The following is a 22,000-nucleotide window of genomic DNA, read 5'->3' on the forward strand; positions in this document are numbered from 1 at the left end:
ATTAACTAGCTAATGCTCTGACTGTGTCTTCTTAGATGGTGAAGCTTACCTTCCCCCCGCGCCCACCCTTCTCCATGCACACCCTAGCCTTCTTATGTCCCTGTTGCCTTTTAAAATCCTGTAATTCCTTTGGAATTCAACTCAGGTTCTGCTCTTTCCACTGTCTTTGCACATGTCTTCTCCTCCTTTGTAGAATAGCTGTTACATAAGTTCTGCTGCAAGGAGTTACCTAAAATCAGGTGCCTTGCCCTCAGAGCTCCTTCATGAAGCTAGTCAGTGAGGTTTGCATGCACTGCTTATTGGAAACACCATCCTCCATTTGGAGATTTAGAGATTCTTTAGGGGTCAGTTTTACTAAAAATGAGGCTCTTTCAAAGCCAAGCTTCTTTAGAGGCGTGTCAGCAAAGCTTCAGAGTTGAAGGTTGCTGTGTGAACGTGAGACCAACTCTGAGCCTTTGACACATTCTTTTGCGCTTAGGTAACCAGTGGGGCTGGGGGCATTAGGACAATTCATGCGTAATGGAGAGCAGTCCATGCGTATGGGAGGCTTTAATTTGAGTTTATGATGGCAAATTAGGGCTACAAAGTCCTTGTGGGTTCAGTTCTCTTAAGTAATTACCTCTTTGGCAAAATCTGCCAGTTTTCTCTGAAGGGGATGATTGAAGCTATTATTTTAACTCTAGGTCGAAGAGCATCTAACTGGTAGAATTTATTACAAAGGAGACAGCTCTTGGCTATTTCAAAAGGGTCAAGACCTTGCATTTTATTTTTTACAAGAGCTTGCCAATAAATGAATATCTTCACTGTAGCGTTATAGTGATATTAATCAATTAGAGAAGTTGGAGATACTCAGTCCCTGGGGAATGAAAGATTAAATAATTTATCGTGCATCTTCATTGTGGGATACTATTCAAGTGCTAACAAATGAAATCTTTCTATGTAGATGTGAAAAGAAGACCACAGATTACTGTGGAGGGAAAAGTGATAGGCAACATAACAAATACGAAAATTTCTTTTTGCTTAGAAGAAAATCATGTTATATATACATAGAAGGTGTGTAACAATTATAGTATTAGAAAACATTCCATCAAACTCTTACCGAGTCCTAGCATTGTGCTTCGCACTCCTCATACCTAAATGATCTCATTTAGTTCCCACAACAATGCTGTGAGGTAGCTAGTTATTTCGCCTGCTTTACATATGAGGAAATCACAGCCTAGCGAGGTTAGGAAGTGGGTGCACAGTAGGTTAGGGGCAAAGCTGGGATGCCAACTCTGATACCTGTGCTTCCAACCATTTTGCTCTGTGTGCTTCCTGTTAACAGTCATCTGCTTAAAAAAAAATCAAAGGATTTATTATTAAATATAAGAGATCCCTGATTTTTAGTAAGGCTGTCATATGAGGCTCACACAAGATGCGAACTGAGGTGCCTTGCAGATGCTTCCCTCACTCTGAATTGGTGGCCAGGCTGCAGAAATCTCCTGGAATTTCTCTGCACAGGACCCTGGCCCCGTGCACCCACCCACCACCATATCCTCTCCACCCCAGGATGCTGCTATTCACTTTGGAATTCAGAGGGCTGCTTTGTTTCCTGACTTCTTGCTAACTCTAGAAATCGTGATGCATTCTTGAAAGTTAAACTTCATCTTGCTCTAAAGCCAATTTAGTATGCAGTAGCCACTGTTCTAACTGCTATGGTAACATAGGTCTGCAGTTCACATTAAACATTAGCTCATGTTGCCTCTGGGTTTGAAACCAGTGTACCCAGAAGACATTTACAAAGAGACAGCAATGTTGAAATATTTTAAGAGCAAACAGGAGTTTCCCTGGGTGCTGACAAGGACATGGCTATGTCGTCTAAAGTCCCTATTTGAGTCCTCATCTTTCCATCCCTCCCTAGTGTCCTTTTCCTCTCTGACTTTCAGCAGTCTCGTGCCTGAGCGTTTCAGCTCATTCACTCTGTTAAATAGGTCTGCTTAAAATCGTACATGTAAAGGTTCTTACTTTATCCCAGAAGTGGTTATGTCAATAGAGTTCTCATTCCCTAGGGGGAAAGTGCCACCCCTGCTGACCCATCAGGAAACACAATTGGATATGAGCACCAGAAAAAAAAAAGAAAACTTTTTTAAATGCTCATATTTCTAATCAGTACAGCATTTGGTCACCAGAATTGTTAGTTGAAGCTATTGCATCCTACTTTCAGCTTCCCACAGTCCAATCTTTGATGCATGAGGTTTGGGTGGGTTGCTTTTTATTACCTTCTAGTGGGAACCAGTTTCTCCACCCATTCTCATTCTCTGGGATCTCAATTCACCATTGTTCCGAGGGGCCTAAGGATGCAGTTCTACCCGAGAGTGGGTGAGAATGAAGTGAGAGACGCTGTCACGTAGTACATGAATTGGTTATAGGTAACATTTATTTTTTTGGTTGGAGCAGAGTAATGCAGGAGTTATGTGAGCAGGATATTTCTCAAGTATATAGGCCTGATTATGTAGAGGTTGCATTTGTCATCTGGACACTTTGAGAATTTCAACTCTGATAATTTCCCAATAGTCAATCTCTTTCTCAAAAACAAAACAGAAAAATTATAACCTGTCATCTGTAACCTGCCCAGCTACTTTTTATACATCTTGCTTGTTAATATGACAGCCAGTGTCTTAGAGAAGTTGACAGTTTAGGTTATTTCTACAAGCCAAAAAATGTGGACTCCAAAGCCTCTAAAATGAATCTGTTGTGTAACTTCAAGCTGGCTCAGAACACAGGTGCCTGTTCTTACTCTGAGAAGGTAGAAGGGGAAGAGTCCAATCCGGACCAGGTATGGGGAAGGTGGGGGAGCACCTAACAGCCACCCTGTGTTGCAATCTTAGCTTCACCCACAGCTCCAGAAGAGTTTCTTACTGTTTGTTTGTATCCCTGAGTAACCAAAGCCCCCTACCCTTCAACATGGGGTGTTAACCTTGGAGCACTATGGAGATTGGCTGCAGAGCTAAACCTCCCAAAGGAGCTTCCGTTGTGCAGGGTCTATAGTACCTTCTCACTCTGCACTGACCTTAGGGCTTAGGGATTGGGACATCAGAGGCAAGGACTGAAATTTCTCAAGGTAAGAAGACCTCCCCCCTCCCAGGAAATGGACTCCTCCAATTTCCTCACATGATTATTCAGGCACTTTCACTTTTCCATATATAGGAGTCACTCAAGAGCAAGCTCTGAGCAGTCAGGGGAGTGACACATCTGTACTCAGTCCCTCCCTTCTCACCCATCCTCACCTCACCCTCACGTGCTTGCAGGGAGTTAGGCAGAAGTGACCTCCGTGCTGCTGCCAAAGAGAAGCCTGTTGGGTTTGAAGGGGGAAAAAACTCAGCGAAGTCACAGCATTAAAATTACCTTGAAGAAGCTGAGTGGAAAAGATGAATGGGCCGGTGGATGGCTTGTATGACCGTTCTCTAAGTGAAGAAGGAGCCTTCATGTTCACATCGGAGTCTGTTGGAGAGGGACACCCAGGTAAGTGGGTTGTCCTGGACAGACGGCTACCGGCACCTGAGGAAGGCGTTTCTACTAGAGGTCTTAAAAACCATTTGTGTTAGTGATTATAAAGGATCTCTGGTGGAACAATACAAAGTTTTTCTTATTCCATTCATTGCAGTTTTGTAAGACAGTTGCTCACTATGCAGTGATAAACTGTAAGTAGATGGAGACAAGGGTCCCCACTGCAACCCACTACTAGCATTTCGGCATGGGGAGGCTGCAACTGACGACATATTATAAATAGCTAAACATATTGTACATAGAAATGTATCATCAGAGAGAAACTTTTTATGTGCCTATATACACACGTGTATCTAGTGTGTTTATATATATATGTCAACCTTTAATTGATTATCAATGAGCAACCTAATAGAGAATGGTCCCTCAAACAAGACCATGGGTCATTGAGTTTGTATGTCAAGCATGTGCAATTCAGTGTGAACAGCAGTGTATCTTAATCTCTGAGCTAGACCTCTAGGTCCCAGAAGCCTTAGATACATTGTCTAAAAGAAGTATAGATTTCCTAAAGAGGAAGAAATTTTAAAGCATTTTTTTGGTTGACAAAAGATAGGTGATCTGTGATGTTGGGGAAATGAGAGTCTTCCCTGGTAACTGTGGGGACCATGACCAGAGCCTCAAGTTCAAGGACAGAAGTCACAAAATTCAGTGTGTATCAGCATCACCAGCATGGATGTTAAAACACAGACTGATGAGCAATGCCCCCATCCCTCTGCACTGATTTTCTGATTTAGTGGACTTTGGGTGAGGCTCAAAGGTTTTGCAGTTTTAATAAGTTCCAAGAGTTGCTGATGCTACTGGTTGGAAACCACATTTTGAAAACCACTGATCTGGGAAAACCTTAGGGGCTAGACTAACTGATTGGTATGTTTAAGCACATCTTCAAAAATGACGAGTATTTGGAGTTTTAAGTAACTTACCCATCAAGTCTAACTTTTCATCTTCCTCATCTTGTTCTTTCTCAAAGAGATTCGACTTTCAGGCCTTGTATCTCAGCTGTGGGCTTCTTGATGCATTTACTCCTTCTATGGGTGTTAGCCAGCCCTTCTTAACTGGGGGTGGTTTTGCCCTTATCCCCCTAGGGCATTTCATAATCCTGGAAACCTATTTGGTCATCATAACTATGTGGGAATGGAGTGCTACTGTCATTTAGTAGATAGAAGCAAGATATGCTTACAAACATCCTGAATGCATGGCACCATTCCTCCTGCAACAAAGAATTATCTGACCCTAAAAGTGAGAAACTGCTTTGAGAAACTGCTTTACACTGAGTTCCGTATGTGACTTAACTGAATTTCATGTAAATCGCTATTTTCATTGTGCATAACTTTCAAGTCACTAAGTTCACTGTGCTTATAAGCTCAGATGTATTGTATGCCTGACACATTGTGGACAGCTCCATGGCTTATAAAACCCAGGTATAATTTAGGAGGAGAATTCGCTCCAGCTGGAGGAAACAGGTGCGTTGGCACACTGTGGCAGATGGACAGTCATACACAATGCAGTGTCTTCCGTGGACAGAGAACGGCAATTCCAGCCAATCAGCTGATTATTTTGTCTACTTATTGGCAGGCCTTCCATTTGTCTGATTTCACTTGCCACTATAACTCTTCAGACCTGTTAGTGTCCCTTAAGTTTTGGTGACTCTCTGCTTGTTGTTCCAGTGCTAAATTCCTTTATGTCAGGAGGACAAAATGAATGCTTCATTTTTAACATCCAAGAAAACCACATATTGGCTGTTTTAATCCTACTAAGCGATACTGATAGAAATTTCGAAAGCCTGAAGAAACAGTTCCAAAAGGGCCTCTTTAGGCGTTAGCTTAGTCTCTGGAGCTTAGTCTGTGGCGCTACCTTAATACTCTTGCTCAATTTTAGCATTATCCTTAATATCCCTTATCCAGCTTCTTTTGTTCATTGGGAACATGTGACCTATGCCCCTTAAACAATCAGAGCCATCCACGATCCACATGTGAGTAGTTCCAAGGGGTCCTGATGGGTAGCCTAGTGAGGGTATTTGAACAACAGGGGTCTTCATTAGTTTGGCTGTGCAGAAAACATGAACTAACTCAGACACACCTAGTTATACAGCCAGTACTGCCACTGGTAGGAGGATAGCTAGAAAAACTTAAATATGTGTTTAGTAACAATTTCTGAAGGAAAGATTAAAGAATTCACCTTTAATGGCAGATTAATATTTTAATGATAGAACTTACATGCTTTCAAGAGTAGAATGAATCACTTGATTCTGGATCTAGACTCTTAATTTAAAAACTTAAAAGAAAAAACAGGGATTCAAGGAAACATTTTGAGTGATATGTTTTTACCCTGATCATGGTGATGTATGTATATGCATATGCTTGTATGGATATGTCCAAACTTACCAAATTGTAGCATTAACTATATTCAGGTGTTTTGTATCTTATTCCTCAATAAAACTGGGGAAATATTTCAAGCATTCATTTATTAAGATGAAAACTGTATGGGTGTTTTGAACACTAAGGGAAATATTGACAGGCCACATAAACTCAAAGCAACTGTGCATTTTTCTAGAGTGTCATTCAGAGATCTGTGCTAGACCATGAGTCTTTTAGGCAAATAGTGGAAGAATAAGCTCAAACCTCAGCTCATGCTGAGATCTTGCCAGTCCCACCTTGACCCCACTATTAAGAACATCTAGCCTTCAGGAGGCTGAAGGAATTTTGGGAAAGATCTGAAAGCTGCCTCTGGAAGTATTGCACAAAACAGAAATGATGTGTAGAGGTGCTGCCAGAGAGTCCTTGTGTGTGGAGTCAGGGACCAGGCGTGGTGTTTATACTCAGCACCCAGCATCTTGTTCAGCCTGGGCACAGGGCATCTGTTTGTGCCGTCTGATCTTGCATCTTGGCACCCCAGTCTTACTGATGGTATTAGCTACTTCAGCTTCTATTTATAGGACTTTTCTGGATATAGGATTAAAGGGATTATATTGAGGAATGATGGACTTTTTCATTAGAAGTGTGTGTGCGTGTATGTGTGTGTTGCTTTAAAAATCAGGATTGTTTTTGGAATATATTTCCTTTGTTAGGGACTTTTATGACTTTATATAATCAATATCATCAATAATTAGAAGTGGGAATAAACATTTTTAAAAACCTTCAAATTTCTTATGCTTTCAAGACATGTATCCTTAGGTGGGTAGATTGATATCTAAACTGGCAAAATATCTACTTGTTTTAACATTTCAAGTTGTTATACCTAACATGTATGGGATTCTCACGTGTGCTTATTCTTGTCCAGATAAGATCTGCGACCAGATCAGTGATGCGGTGCTGGACGCCCATCTCAAGCAGGACCCCAATGCCAAGGTGGCCTGTGGTAAGAAAAGCCCTTTCTCTTCCTGCTGGGGACCTAACTGGGCCAGACTTGAAAGCCCAGCCTGTGCTGTAGCTCAGGGGAGAGTCGGGGGCTCCGAAGCCTGAAGCACCTGAAGGTGAACAAGTGCAGTCCTCACTGCAGAGGGCATCGCGGGGGCAGCTACATCAGGACCTTGGCCAAGGACACCAGGTCCCAGTGCCCAGAAGGGACACCAGCACCCTCTCCTTACTGTGATACCCTGTCCTCTGGCTGGCACAGACCGCTTCTTCCCCCATCCTCTGTGTCAGACACTGCAGGGACCTGTGCCCCTCTGAGCGTAGACTCACCATGACATCTTTGTAAATAGCCAGGGAGCAGGCTAACTATTTTGGTTCTTTGTTTAGGATTCCAGTCCCTAATGCCTGTGGCAGAGTTTTAGCAATAAGGGGGCAGGAGAGGCTCGCCCTTGGCTGCATTCTTAGTGATAGCCTCACACGAGCTTGGTCTCATTTCGCTCCACACAGCAGTCTCACGAGCTTCACCTAACACTTGAGGAAACTGAGACAAGGGTTTGGTATGAAAACTCAGGGTGACCAATTCTTTCCAAAGCGCAGGTGTCCAGACAACATAGGAAGATGGTGGGCACTTGCCCTTGGGGTCTCCTCCCTTTATTAGCGTGACTCTTCTTTCTGGAGTCCATTCTTTGTAGGGTTCCTGTGAGTCTTCCCGTCAGCACCAGGAGGCATCTAGGTGTTGAGCATGCCTTTCCAGGTGCGTGGAGGCTCACTTCGCCTTCTCTTGCAGAGACGGTGTGCAAGACAGGCATGGTGCTGCTGTGCGGGGAGATCACCTCCACGGCCATGGTGGACTACCAGCGGGTGGTGAGAGATGCCATCAAGCACATCGGCTATGACGACTCTGCTAAGGGTGAGGGCAGGGCCTCTGGCCCTAAAATAGGCACTGGTCTCTGTTGAGGGAGGTCCTGATAGGCTCTGAGGTCCTGATAGACCTGAGGGAGGTCAAATTTGAGGCTCTCAGTCTTATGGAAACGCAAACAGTTCCAGCAGTGAAAACACAGGTCCAAGGGTCAAATTCTCTGGCAAAAAAAGTATGGCAGCCCAGGTGACTGTGCCCAGCTGAACCAGCAGTGTGCATTCGCTATTAATCCTGGACTTGTTTCAGGTCCTGCCTCCGTGGTGCCGGCAAACCTCCTTGGTTTTGACGGAGGCAGAAGTGCCAAGTCAACGGAGATGCCCTCTGTTGAGGAGAAGTTCTCTTGTCCGCCAGGCATGGGTGCTGGTCTTTAAGTGTCAGACTCAGGCACGCTGCTGTAGTTTTCATGCAGATGAGGAAATTGAGGCTTAGTGATGTGAATCATTTGTATACAGTAACACAGTAAGCGGCTGCCAGGCTGGGGACTGCTGCGCGTTCTGCTACGCTGTGCTGCTTTCCATTATAGGCAAGGAAAAAGAGGACTCAATCCAGAACTGGGACTTATAGCCAGGCTGACCAGGTTAGCTCCAGTGCCAGACAGTAAGGGAGCCCAAAACCCAGGGGAGGAGCACAGACCCGGGTGGGAATGGAGGGGGAGCACTGTGATCAGGCGGGGCTGAGAGGGCCCAGAAGTAGATTCTGACATCTAAGGCTGGGCAGCCAGGAAGGGCCCAACCTGTAGAGACATCAAAGAACTAGGGTGCAAGGGCCAGGACTTAACAGCTTGTAGACACTGACATCACAGGGGTGTTTGGAGGTCCTGTGTCTTCCATGCTGGCTTCCTCGGTAGGGCTCTGACCTCCACTTCTTAGGGTTTCCATCATGACTCCTGGCATTAGGTTACACATGTAATTATGGGTTTAAAAGAAAAAGTCTTTTTGGGTTCTCAGTTGGCTCTCTCTGAATTTCCTAGAAGAAGGTAGTGGCCCTAAACAGGGGCACTGACAGCCTGCTTCTAGACAACACTCCTGGCCTTACACCTGTATTGGAGACTCATGGACACAATTGTTTGAAAGTGCTCGTTTCTGCTCTGTGTCACTGACTGGTTGTTTAGGGTGGTGTGTGGCATTTGTGGGTCAGGGTAGGCTGGGGTGATGCCCCATGACTTTGTATGTGAGAGAGTCACTTCACCATGTGAGGACCCGGATGTACAGAAATCAGTCTGGTCACGGTCTCTTGGCCCCAAGGACTCACTGAAGCACATGAAAGTTTGGAGGGATGTCAAGAATCTCTGGGGGTTATCAAGAGAACTAGTGCATGCAGGTTAATTCTCCCTGTCTGCATTCATGGAAGAAACACTCTGTCCCAGGGCAGCAGCTTCCTGACTGGTTACCATGCAGAGCCTTCAGCCCCTTCTACCAGGAAAAGCAGGCTTGCTTACGTACATGTAGACCTTATTGAAGAGCAAACCTTGTTCTGCATTAGGTCGCCGGGAAATTTCCCAGGAGATAATGCCTCCTAGAAAGGGAGATGTGAAAGCGAGCCCAGCCCTGTTGTTGGCTGTGTTTCTGGTGCTGAGCTTGTCCGTGTCCCAGGTAGAACCGCAAAGAGACGGCCATAGCAGCAAGTGTCAGGCCAGCAGCCCCCTCAGTGCTGTTTGCTGCAGAGTCACCGGCCTCACTGCTCATCCCGACCCTTGCCTTTCTCCCCTAAGTCCCCTAAACTCTTTCCAAGCCACTCTGAGCCCTTGGTTAGCTCTTCAGCACTGAGAAGATTCATAGTTTAGAATAGTGACTCACAGGGAATGATTAGAGAAAATGCAAAATATTTAATGCAACATTGGTGAGTCCCTCTGTAGAGATTATTCATTAGCTTGTGCATTTGAGGCTACTCAGGACAAAGGGGACCCGATGCTTTGTGGTGTTGCAGGATGAGGTGGGCAGTGGAGGCTTGGTGCCCTAGTGGGCAAGGAAGAGCTATAGGAGGGTCCAGGAAGAACTATTTGAATTTGGGCATGGGGGTAGGGAGTGAAAGGGGGAGCATCTAGGCAGCACCTCGTGGGGATGGAAAAGTCTGTCATATTTAAGGTGAAACCTGTGTTCACTCAGGATGATGGAATTTAGGTGGCAAGGGCTGAGTTGGAATAAAGCTCCACTTTTATTTCATTTGGTTTCCACTTAAAGCATGTACAGAAGCAAAAGGTTGGATCTGGTTTATTTGTTTATTTTTATTAGCAAGCCCATTCTGGCAGCGAGGGTAGAATAGACTGGCAGGAAGGTGACAGTTGGTCACTTGCCACTAATACTTGAGTCCAATGTGTCTGTGCTGACAGACTGGGAAAAGAACATGCTGTCTGCGCCTGGGGGCTCCTTTGTGGGGCTCCCTGGGCTGCTGCTAGCCAAGACTTCCCTGAACCTGTGCCCAGCACACTGAACCTGGCCGTAGAGGACCCGCCTTCTGCTCTGTGTCTAAGTTTTGGGGATGAACAGATGGGACCTCAGCCTCCAGAGGCATGGCTCCAGGTCCCGTGCACATCTCGGGGCCAGAGGACTCCGGAATCTAGAATTTTCTTGACTGTTCACGTACACTGTGTTTTCTGAGTGTATTTCGTACTTGCATTAGGCATCCTCTGGGATTGCCGTTCAGAAATGGCAAGAGTGGGAGGACCCTGACTTTCAACCTGAGTCCTGGGAGTCACCTCTGGAAGAGGCAGAAAGGAGCATGAGTGTAGCCAGAGCAGCTGTAGTGTGACCTGGTGTTTATGCTGCAGTTCTCTGCAGGATGTATCTTTTCAATCAAGGTATAATTTCATACAGTAAAATGCACTATGGGGGATTTTCTTTGACCAGAGAGTTCTGATAGTAGGGGAAAGATCCATGACCTGGCTTATTTTGGGCCTCAGTGGTGGGCCCACACAGACCCACTTGGCTAGCGATCATCCACCCCCATGCTGCATGCTCTGTCAGGAACTGACAGCCCCCGAAAACATCGCAGCCGCCATCTGTCTGACGTGAGTCCCCACTCAGGCCTGCTTTTCCTTCTGCTCAGGCTTTGACTTCAAGACCTGCAATGTACTGGTGGCGTTGGAGCAGCAATCCCCGGACATTGCCCAGTGTGTCCACCTAGACAGAAACGAAGAGGATGTGGGTGCTGGAGACCAGGTAACACCGAGCACAGGCGCTATGTCAGGGTGTTGGCATGGTAAGTCCATCTCCGCCCTGCTCTCACCTGTGCTGGGAGATGATGGATAAATCGCATGCGAGTTAGGCATACTCAGGGACTTCTGAATGTCCCCTCTTTCCAGCAGGGGCACTGCGGATGTATGTGCCTAGCGTGAATTGGACACCCCTGCCATGGGTCAGCGACTTCAGGGTCTCCCCATGTTGGGAAAGCCTACACCGTCACTGACACCTACTTTGGGCTTGTCTGTCCCACCCAGAGCACTGGGTATCAGGGACCACATCCCTTCTCCACAGGTGCCCAGTGCAAATGTTGCAGCACGAGGCACTATACCAGTGAAGTTTTAGGTTGCCAGGAAGTTGTTCTGTTGTCTAAAGTGGGTGGTCCTCACTGACTTTTTTCACTGCTGCAGGGTTTGATGTTCGGCTATGCCACCGATGAGACAGAAGAGTGCATGCCCCTCACCATCATCCTCGCTCACAAACTCAATGCCCGGATGGCAGAGCTGAGACGGTCGGGGGTCCTCCCCTGGCTGAGGCCTGACTCAAAGACTCAAGTGAGCTGCTCCTTTCTCCTCCCGTGGCACTCCAGGCTCACACTTGAAGCACCCCCAAGTCCTCTTGATTCTTGTCAGTGTGTGTGTATATATATATATATATATATATATATATATATATATTTATAAGGACAGGTTCCTTAAGAAGGAAACACCTGCTTACTTGCAGGCAGGCAAAGAGCTGCATTTTGAAAGGGGCGGGTTTAAGGAAGAGGCACTTGCATGGACGCAGGTGGGCAGTCTGGGGGCAAGACATGCTGATTCTCATCAGTTTTAGGATCAAAATATCCTGTCTGGACACTAAAAGGGTTGTTGATATTGAGAAGAACTATTTATTTGAAAAATCTTTGGCTCTAGGTGCTTTCTCCTTAACCTCAACCTTTGTTATGAAAAATATTTTAAAAAGTATAGGCAAATTGAAAGAGCAGACTTTTCTTTTTTTCCTTCTTAGCATATGTTGATTCTGGTGATTCCCTACTTCCTGCCACAAACTTCCTTCTTGCCTCCTTCCACTTTCAGCATCTGCCTTTCCACACACACAGGCCTCCACACTCTGCAAGGCCTGAACGCAGTGTGAGCAAGTGCTGTCAGCACCTTGCCGGGGCCCTTTATTTCTCCTAAAAAAAGGCTTTACCTTTGCTGTTTCTGACTTTCTGCCCATGGGCCCTGACCTGTCTGCTCCCTGACCTCTCTGCTCCCTGAAGTGTTGAAATTTGCACCCCCAATGTCTATATTTGCAGATCGGAGGTGATGCAAATGTTAGCACACACCCAGGTCCCCAGCTCGCCTTCACTCTCCTGTTTTCCATTCACCCTCTTTAACCCCACTGACCCTCACGGCCCCTTTCCTTGGGCCTTCCTCTCTGCGACTCCACCCATGCTGGTGGGTCCAATTCCCATCTCCACAAATTCACTAATATTCTACCTGTGAGCCCTTTTTCTTGCTCACCCTGCAGACAAATGTGCCCCAAGAGCCCGATGGAGGCAGTGCACTGTCCCCCCCAGCTGAGACGGGAGCTCTGCCCGGCGACTCTCTCCACTCCACTTCCTGTGCCCTGTGTTTTCTCATAGAGCATCCCCCTGCTCCAGCCTGGCCTTTCCTAGCCAGGCCAGAACCAGGGCCAACTCCTCCTTGCCTGGACACTCAGCCAATTCTTTAATAACCGCTCATTATCTTCTACAACTTTCTGCTTCTTATGGGAGACCAGCTCCCACTTGTTATTCTGGCCCTCCAGGCCTCTTACAACTTTCCAACTTTAACTTCTGCTGCTCCCTTCCCGCATTCTTGGCTCTACTCTATATTATTTCACTCATGTTCCCTTTGTTTTTTAGTGTTGTAGCTTTGCTCCCATCCTTTGCTTTGCTTGCAATCTTTCTCTGGTCCCTGTCTGTCCATCAGTGACCAGTCAAGTCCCCATGGACGTCTTCCTCAGCTACCGCCAGATGGGGCCTTTTCTCACCCCTGACCTTGGAATTTGGCACATGTGCTTTTTATAGCTCAGCCTGGTGCACGTGGCCCTGCCGCATTACTCCAGCTGCACGGGGGTGCATCTCTCTCACCCAGAGTGCCAGGTCACATGGGCAGAGGCTGCCTATTGACAGGATCTGAGGCAAGAAAGGGTACTTGTGGTATAAAAGGGACCCTTCCTTGGGTTTTCAGGTGTTATCCATGTGACCCCCAAAGTGAAAAGTAGAAACATCTGCATTCCCCAGGTGTTCTTGGAGGTTGTGGGACATGAGAGCCAAAATACATAGATTGCAATGGCACCGAAACGGCCCACAAATGTTGGCATGCTGTGCCCAGCCTGAACCGGAACTATGCTGTGATGTAGGGTGGAGATTCACAGAAAAGGAGATCCTAGAATAGGGTTGGGAGGAAGTCAGTGGTGTCACTGAGTGTGCCCTTTCCTTGTACAGGAGTGTGGCTTGGAGGCCCCACCTCCTTCATTTTGCCTAGTTAGTAGCAGATTTCCAAGTCTGGGCAGTGAGGGAGGGGAGGGGACCACAGGTCCTTTCAGGGTCGCCTTTCCTACAAGGATACACAGAATTCTCTTTAAAATGCTACTTTGGAAGCCAGGGTCTCTTCAGCTCTCCTGCCAGGCGCCCTGAGCCAGCTGGCACATAGAGCATGTGGGAGTGGGTCTGCTAGGTGCTCTCCCAGAGCCCCCTCCCAGCACCCCTGGTGGGCTTTTGGAGCAGCCCAGCTCACTGCATGGGGCTGCCTCACGGCGAGGTCAGGTGCTGTGACAGAAACAAATTCTAGGCCTTCCTGAAGGATTTCCATCCTCCACGCAATGTTGACTCTGAACATGGTGAGTCTTCACACCTGAACAAATTTTTGCTGCTGATACTGGGAACGGAGTGCAATGTGGATGGCTATTTTTGTTACTAGTCAGAGCTGTGTTTTTTTCTCCACATTGTGCTGACATGATGAGATAAGAGCCTTGCTTGGAGCCCTATGCTCTGCCACAGCTCTGGCTGTACAAGGGCGCTGCCTGGCGTTTGATGCCATCAGGGGTGAGAATCCATGGAGCAGGGGAGCAGTAGAGACAGGCCCAGTGGCTCCTCAAGATGCGAGCCTTCTCCTGCACCGGATATTGCAGATCTGGTCCTGGAGCTGGCCACAGGGCCTCCCATTCTGGGAGCCCCCACCCCCTAGTTCTAGCTCCCTCTCACTGGGCCCTGTGTGTGCATAGCCCAGCACTGAAGGGGTTGCCCTCTGTCCCCAGCTGTCAGTGTGAACCTGCCCATCTCACTAGAATCAGGCATCAAGGGGCAGGCCTCTTTCTCTTCCTCCTGGACACCACCAATTGCTCTGTGGACTCAGCAAAACACAGAGTATGAGTGTGATAGGGGTCCAGTGTTTGAGAGATCTGAGGATCTTCTGGCATGCAGAGATCTTGCTGCTGGCACAGCCCTAGGGAGGTCCTGTCGAGGCCCTGGGGTTAGGGTAAGGCTATGCCCACCTGCCAGAATCCCTTCCAGGACCATTAACCTAGCTGCATTCTACAGGCCCCATATATCCCACAGCGCCTTCCACCCCATGCTGGGCACTACTGCCTTGAGTGGTAGAGGGCCAGTGGCTCCAACATATCCTTCAGGAGCTTGAGTGGCAGCCTTCTCCGAGCCAGAGTGCTGGCTTACCAGGCCACATGACTCAAGGTGAGCTCCCAGCTCTGCTGGCTGTGTGATTTGACCAAGGTATTTATACTGGAATCTCACTTGCTAAAATGGGGCTAGTGATAGCTTCTCATGGCTTTGGACTTGGTTTGCAACATATGGTGCTTGTGTGATGTGACCAGTGCTGGTTTCTTTCGTGGCTTTATCTGCCATCTTCACCATGTCCTTCCTCACACTCTGCAAGCCCACCGTAGAAAAGGCTGCGTTCCTTTGTTACCAGACACATCAGGCTGTGACATCGGGCTCTTCTGCTCACTGATGTGTCAGTAAAGAATGGGGTCTCTGGAGAAGCTTCTGGTCTGTGCTGCTGTGGGAATGACACAGGCTTTGGAATCAGGCAGAGCACGGTATTTGGCTCTCGCTGGCTGGGTTGTAACTTCAGACAAGTTGTTTCACTTTCCGTAGGCTTGTTTTTCTCATTTGCAAAGTGGAGATAGAACACCGATCTTGCCGAAGTGCCAGGAATGGGCACAGAACTGACCCATGCTAGTAAAAGTGAGCATTAGTTCTTTCCCTGTGGTCTGACCTTCCAGGACACTTCAGGCAGGTTGCCTCCCTCCAGCTCTTTTCTGCTGTTCTTCTCTTTTGTCAAAACACCCAGAAATTACCAATCCAGGGCTTGTTCCCTCCATCTCAGCCTGAGTCCCTCTCATCATCTGTCCCTACAGCAGACAAGCCCACTGGTGCTGTGTGTTTCCAGAGCTCCTCCACCAAGGGGCTGGGCCTCAGTGTGCGGCCTGTGGGCCCCTTAGCAGGAGCTGGGATAGGTAGTCCCAGGCCACTGGGGTATCAAGAAAGGGCTTTGGCCAGGGGAACATTTGTTGGTACCCAGGACCCTCTGAAATAGAAGGAGCCTAGTGGCTTCACATTGAGAGGAAACTCTAAAACCTGAGTCTTCCAGTGTTACTGCAATTGTGGTCACAGGTGGGGAGTGGCTTAGGCCTCACGTCCCTCATGCCAAACCACTGGGCAATGACTCAAATAAAAGAATGTGGCAGATTAGCTTTCCTGAGGGTCTTTGAGGACATAAGTCCCTCTCCCCCGACTCCTGGGAGCCCTGGTTACCTCCTGGGCATTCATGCCCAGCCACAGCAATGTGTCCTCTGCTCCGGACAGGGCCTCACAGTGTCTCCTCCTCTCCTGGCTGCCAGGTGACAGTCCAGTACACACAGAACAATGGCGCAGTCATCCCCGTGCGCATCCACACCATCGTCATCTCCGTGCAGCATGACGAGGACATATCGCTGGAAGACATGCGCAAGGCACTGAAGGAGCAGGTGATTCGGGCCGTGGTGCCAGCCAAGTACCTGGATGAAAAGACCATTTACCACCTGCAGCCCAGCGGGCGATTTGTCATCGGCGGTCCCCAGGTGCGCCCTCCCCTCCGATGTGTCTGTGCTGAGATTGCTTACCTCCTGAGCAACCGTGGCTCTGTGTGGCCCAGTGGGGTCTGGCCCTGGGTAAAATGTGAAATCAGCCTGCTGTGTCTCTGTCAGTGCCTGAGGAATTGGGGACATGCCCCCAGAATCCTCCCACTTAGTGGTGCCTGCCCACCCCCCACTCTAGACATCTCATACCTGCTGACACAATAGCCCAAATGCTGCTGCTGCTCCTGTTTGGGTGCTTACTCACCTTTGCAGACCCACCTTTTCCAGGTGGTGCTCACCAGGTGTTTGAAACAGGCTGTCTTTAACCCTGTGGGTGCCAAGGTGGGGCAGTTTTTTTAGATGAAAACAAGGTGCAGAAGTAGATATTGGTAGAGACTGCTGGCACTGCCAGGGGGGCCTCAGCTGTGGATGTGTTGCCACAAATCAGAGCCCCCATCATGGGTTCTGTGACCAAATGCAGTGGCAGAAACACAGGGTGAAAGAGAGGAAATGCTCATTGCTTTTCTGGCAGGACTTCACAAAGCCTAGACATACTTGTGTAGCCTTGACTCTCTAAGTGGAGGGGAGTTAGTATGTAGACTTTCCCCAAATCCTTGTATACAACCCCCCCTTTCTTTGAAGCATATTTTGTGATGGGTAGTGCAGAGAGTGGACACTTGAGGAGGAGATGGGCGACGTGGCATATGCTGGGTGGCACCTTCTTCCTGCAGCTGGACTTCTCCATTGTGATTGACACATGGAAACACATTGGGACCTGGCTCTGGTCCCCGGGCACAGCTTTTGCCAGACTGTCTGATGATTCTCTGACAGGCTTTCCTGACTCTGTTACTGCTCAGGGTCTGAACTGTGATTTGAGCCCAGGGTTTCTGGCTGACTCCTAGCCAAGGGGTCTTTGAAAAATGCCCACAGGAAGTTTCAGGGTGCCCTTTCTAAGTTGTTGTCAGTGGCCATCACAGTGTTTCAGCTGCCTCCTCCCCCCAGCTACTGGGGGGCTCTGGTTCTCATCTCCTCCCTTCATTTCTTCCCGTCCCTCTGCAGGGGGACGCGGGCGTCACTGGCCGTAAGATTATTGTGGACACCTATGGTGGCTGGGGAGCGCACGGAGGTGGTGCCTTCTCCGGGAAGGACTACACCAAGGTGGACCGCTCCGCAGCGTATGCTGCCCGCTGGGTGGCCAAGTCCCTGGTGAAAGCAGGGCTCTGCCGGAGAGTGCTGGTGCAGGTGCGTTGGGCTCCACTCTCACCCACACTTTGCCCAGAGAAAGGTCCTGCTAGCCTGGTGGGAGGCCACCACTTTGCCAGGGGATATGACTCTGCGTGTGTCATGCTGGGCCAGTACTCTGAAAACCTGAGGGGGGCACCCGAGTTCTGTGCAGATACTGTACAGAATGACCTGCCATGAAGATGGTTGGGATTTCTAGGCAGGCAAGGTGGGAGGAGCATGTTGGGCAAAAGATGTACGGTTCCAGCAGCCCCTGCCTGAGGACATCAAGGTTTCTGTGAGAGTCAGGCCCCTGCACAGAGGCTTCGGTCCCTGACCCTGCTGTCTTCCGGAAGGTTTCCTATGCTATTGGTGTGGCTGAGCCCCTGTCCATTTCCCTCTTCACCTACGGAACCTCTAAGAAGACAGAGAGGGAGCTGCTAGATGTGGTGAATAAGAACTTCGACCTTCGGCCTGGCGTCATTGTGAGGTAAAAGTGCCCTCACCTGGCTGCTGTTAGTAGGCAGGACCTGCCTCCCCTCCCCAACATGTTCTGATCAATGGAAAGGGAGACAGGAAGAAGGGCTGTCCCGCCTCCCTCAAGACCCATGTACACCCCAGATGCAGGATGTCTAGTTTTCAGGTTGAAAGAGGGGTCACAAGATCACTTCTGGCCCAGTAGACACTGTGGTCAGTGGCGTTGTCTTTAAACAAGTGTATGTGTGTGGGGAGAGAATCTTAGGAAAATAAGTATAAGGCCAAGTGACTGACTGTGGTGGGCAAATCTAGTCCCATCTGCTCTCGTTTCTGATGCCACCCTTGATTTCTGGAGCTTGGCTGAGTGAATGTGGTCTAGACTAGGTTAATGAAGTGGTGAGGAGAAAGGCAGGTTAAGGCCTGGTCCCCGGGTGTGTTTGGGTAGCTGGAAATCCCTGTGCCTCTGAGCCTGTTTCCTGGGGGCCAGCGGCAGTGGTGTGGTGTAGACAGACTTGTGGGAAATCACTGTGTGGTGATACTCCACTCCAAATCTCCTCTTTCATTTCAATGGCCCTTTCTTCCACTGAACATGCAGGGATCTGGATTTGAAGAGGCCCATCTACCAGAAGACGGCATGCTATGGCCATTTTGGAAGAAACGAGTTCCCGTGGGAAGTTCCCAAGAAGCTTGTGTTCTAGAGCTGGTGGGAGCTGGGCCAGCCATGCCCTGGAGGCAGCTGGGTGGCCACCCTCCTCTTCTCCAGGATCCCAACTCTCAGATCTCCCCAACCCTGGCGGCTGACTGCCCTCGGGGAGTGCCTCCCCTCACTCTACCCGCACCCCCTCCAGTCCTGTCTTCACCTAGTGGGGCAGGAGACAGAGGTCTCTGTGGTGCTAGGGGTCAGCAGGCCTCCTGAGGATGGTCATGATGTTCCCCGCCCCCTCCCTCAGACCAAGGTGATGTTAATTTTGTGAAAAATCCCCCCTTTCTGTCAAGAGTAAATCCCTTCAGTCACCTTCCCCCTCAGCCTGGACCCTGACCAATTCCTCTCTCCCTCCCCACCCCCAGAGTGCTTCTCCCTGGTCTCAGGGCTCCCTCTGGGCCCGCCCTTCACACCTGTACCCTGAGCCAGGCCTTTGCTCCCAGGCCAGCACCTGACAGCGGCAAGATCATCGACAACGTGCAAGGCCCTGAGCTAATTCCTGATCCCATTTCTTTTTCACTGCAGTGTGATGAGGTAGCACCTCTTCTTATCCCCACTTATAAATGGGGAGCTGAGGCTCGGACTACTGAGATATCTTTCGCAAGTTCCCACAGTCACACATGTCAGGATCTAGACATGAGTCCAGGAGCTTGCACTCATGAAGCTGTACCCCTCTTCTCATGCCAGAAACAAACCTGAGCAAAGACAAAGCAGATTGTGGCCTGTCCCGCAGACCTAAGGTTGCTGGGAATTAGGGGATTAACCCACAGGCTTCAGTTGGACCCTGGTGACCTTGAGCTGCATGATCAGGACAGTTCCAGAGGGCTCTTTTATTTCAGAAGACCATTGGGCTGGGCTGGTGTTTGGAATTGAGAAGCAATCACATGACCCCAGCCCATGAGCACGCAGGGCTTTGGTTTGGGGAACTCTGGGGTGAGTGGTTCAAATCCAGTCCAGTTCTGGCTGGGCTTCCTGGAGAAGAAGCAGCTTGCCCTAGCACAGGTGGCCAGTCCTCAAAACAAGGGACATGTGCCCTTCAAGTCTTTCTCACCTTGTCCCTCTTGTGTCTCCCTGCAGTCTGAATGCTGTTGGAATAATTGGGTAAACCCCTCAATGCTCCTTTCAGAGAGGCCATCCTCAGGCCTGACTATTTAATGTTAGATAGTGACCCCAGTGGCAGGGCTTGAGTCCTGGTGGTGGGCAAGTTGACTGAGATGTCATAAGCAGATGCTGCTTGGCAAAGCCACTTGGAGGCTCATGGGGGAGAGGGGACGTGCAGATCTATTCCCAGGGGACCCGAATGGTCCTTGCTTGGCACGCTAGTCTCTTGGAAACTGCATCTTCACCTGCTTTCTTTCTATGACTGACACGAGCTACCCCACCTGTCCTCAGCCTGGGCCGCTCACACAGCATCTTTGCCTTCTCCCAGCTCCCTGGATCTCAGGTTCAGGTAGGGGCTTCAATGCACCCCAGGAAAACAATGGGGGTTGCTCTTCTTCCCGGGGCAAAGGATGCTAGTTCTGGCTGTGCCTAGGAGTTCAGGAAGTCTTGTCTGGGCAACAGTCAGCCTGCATCTGGGCCCTAGGCCTGGAGCAGAAAGAACCTAGGCTTTCTCTATCAGGGGAAGGGCAGCTCCTCGGGGAGGGAAGGAGCCCACATTCTCATACATATGTGATTTGGAAGCTTTGGTTTCTCCACGGGATTCCCAGTTAGCCTGAAAGTCTCAGGGTCCTTTCAAGAGAGGGAGCCACAGATTTGTAGGTGGCTGAGTTCCTCTAACTTGGGCCATGTTTGAAAAGAAAATTCAGAATTTTATATTTTACCCACCCCCTGGACATACAAGATCATTCTGGATCAGTGTTGTTTATATGGAACTAGACCTTTGTTAATAGTTTCTGCTAGGACCGTAAATAAAAACTCACAGAACGACTGCTCTATGCTTAGTGTTTGTCTGCAAACTACCAGCAACCTCTCCACCTGACCAGCTTTACCTGACTCCCCCACTTCCCCAGAAAGTGGGTGTCCGCCCCTCAATGTTTCCTCTCCCTGCCTGTTTGGGCTCATCCAACATGGATCAGGGTTTTCAACCAGAAAAGTTGCAGCATTGCCATATTTATTCTGCACCACATGCCACTGAGGTAAACCGAGGTGGAAAACCAGTCACACATGGGAAACCTGGCCCCCCAAAGAGGGTTGGCATGTGACCGAGGCAGCCTGGTGTAGGGGTGGGTGTGGCTGATGTGAATCCCCTCCATGTCACTGGGGGAGAAGGCATGACCACCCCCACTGCTGCCCTGGAGAGAGTGGAATGCTCCTGGTGTGCCGCCTCTCCTCTGGTTCTCGGCCATGCGTGCACTCCAGGAGAGCCAGCCCTGAGCTCCAAGTTCTGCCCAATCTCCCTAAAGGTCCTCAGGCAAGAGTAGGGCCACCTTCACTTCCCTTCAGGCCTGGCCCACCCCACCCCTCACCTCTAAGACTCACAGCCAGAAGCACCCTTCTCACCTCCCCCGATAGGAGATGGGATGGGTGGGTGGAGGTCTGGACATTTGTACTGCACTTAAAATCTGAAGGGCTGTGCTACTGTCATCCTTCAATGGAGGTCTCCCTAAGGGATGATTACCCACCCCCTCCATCTCCCAGGTCTGCTGGGGATGGGGGTGAGTTGGGTGAGAGTGCTGCCTTTCCCTCTGCCTCCCTGCACTGAGCTCTGAAAGGCAGCTCTGAACATGTCCTCTAAAATACGAGTATCTTTGCTATCTATAGATATAAATCTACATCCACATCGGCGTCTATACTTGAATCCATATCTGTAACTATATCTACACCTGTATGTCACCTATATCCAATCTGTGGATCTATATCTGTGTGTCTCTATATATGTCACTTTGTAATTAGTTCTTGGATTTTGGCATCAAAGCATTCAGGTTCCGAGTTCTCAGATATCTTGAGTTATTTCCATCTCACTTCTATGTCTATGCTTTCCTTGAATTTCATTTTCCATTTCATTTTCCACATGGCTGTTTTTCCTTCAATTTTCCCCACTTATTTCTAGTTTCACCAACAGGCAATCACAGAAAACAATCTCCCTGCACAAAGCAGCCCTCCATGAAGGTGGAATGAATGGGGTGGGGCTGGGGGGCCATGGGTGAAATCTGCCTGCTCATCCTTTCAATTGGCTGCAGTTCTTCGTGCAGCCACCAGAGGGAAGAGCTGACCCACACGCTCCCTACGGATAGAGGAGGGGCTCCCTCCCGGGAGTCCTGTGTGGTTCATGTTGGGTGAACCACAGGGACTCCCATCCTTCACTGTCAGAATGGGAGGGCATTCAGAACCCCCAAGAGGCCAGAGCTCCTTCCCCCACATTCCGTTGGGGAGATGAGTCAATTGAGATAAAGTTTCATATATCTGCCCAGATTTCTCAGGACGTGGGTGTGACAGTGCCCCTTGTCACAGTACTGCTCCCTTTTTTCCCTTAGGCGAGCACTTTTCTCAGGAGGAGAGGCTCGTG

At 49.1% G+C, this 22,000-nt stretch overlaps 1 protein-coding gene across 1 annotated transcript; it reads left to right on the forward strand.

The window, feature by feature from the left end:
- Nucleotides 1-3,407: 3,407 nt before the first annotated feature.
- On the forward strand, nucleotides 3,408-18,487 carry MAT1A (methionine adenosyltransferase 1A; the record flags this gene model as incomplete). Its single annotated transcript, XM_084245439.1, has 9 exons — nucleotides 3,408-3,501; nucleotides 6,820-6,897; nucleotides 7,681-7,803; nucleotides 10,858-10,970; nucleotides 11,402-11,545; nucleotides 15,876-16,094; nucleotides 17,151-17,333; nucleotides 17,669-17,802; nucleotides 18,385-18,487. 9 exons carry the CDS (start codon nucleotides 3,408-3,410, stop codon nucleotides 18,485-18,487), a joined length of 1,191 nt encoding a protein of 396 aa, XP_084101565.1.
- Between the last annotated feature and the right edge of the window lie 3,513 nt (nucleotides 18,488-22,000).

The sequence above is a fragment of the Talpa europaea genome (assembly GCF_964194135.1).
Source record: "Talpa europaea genome assembly, chromosome: 10".
In the NCBI taxonomy this organism is placed as follows: Eukaryota; Metazoa; Chordata; class Mammalia; order Eulipotyphla; family Talpidae; genus Talpa; species Talpa europaea.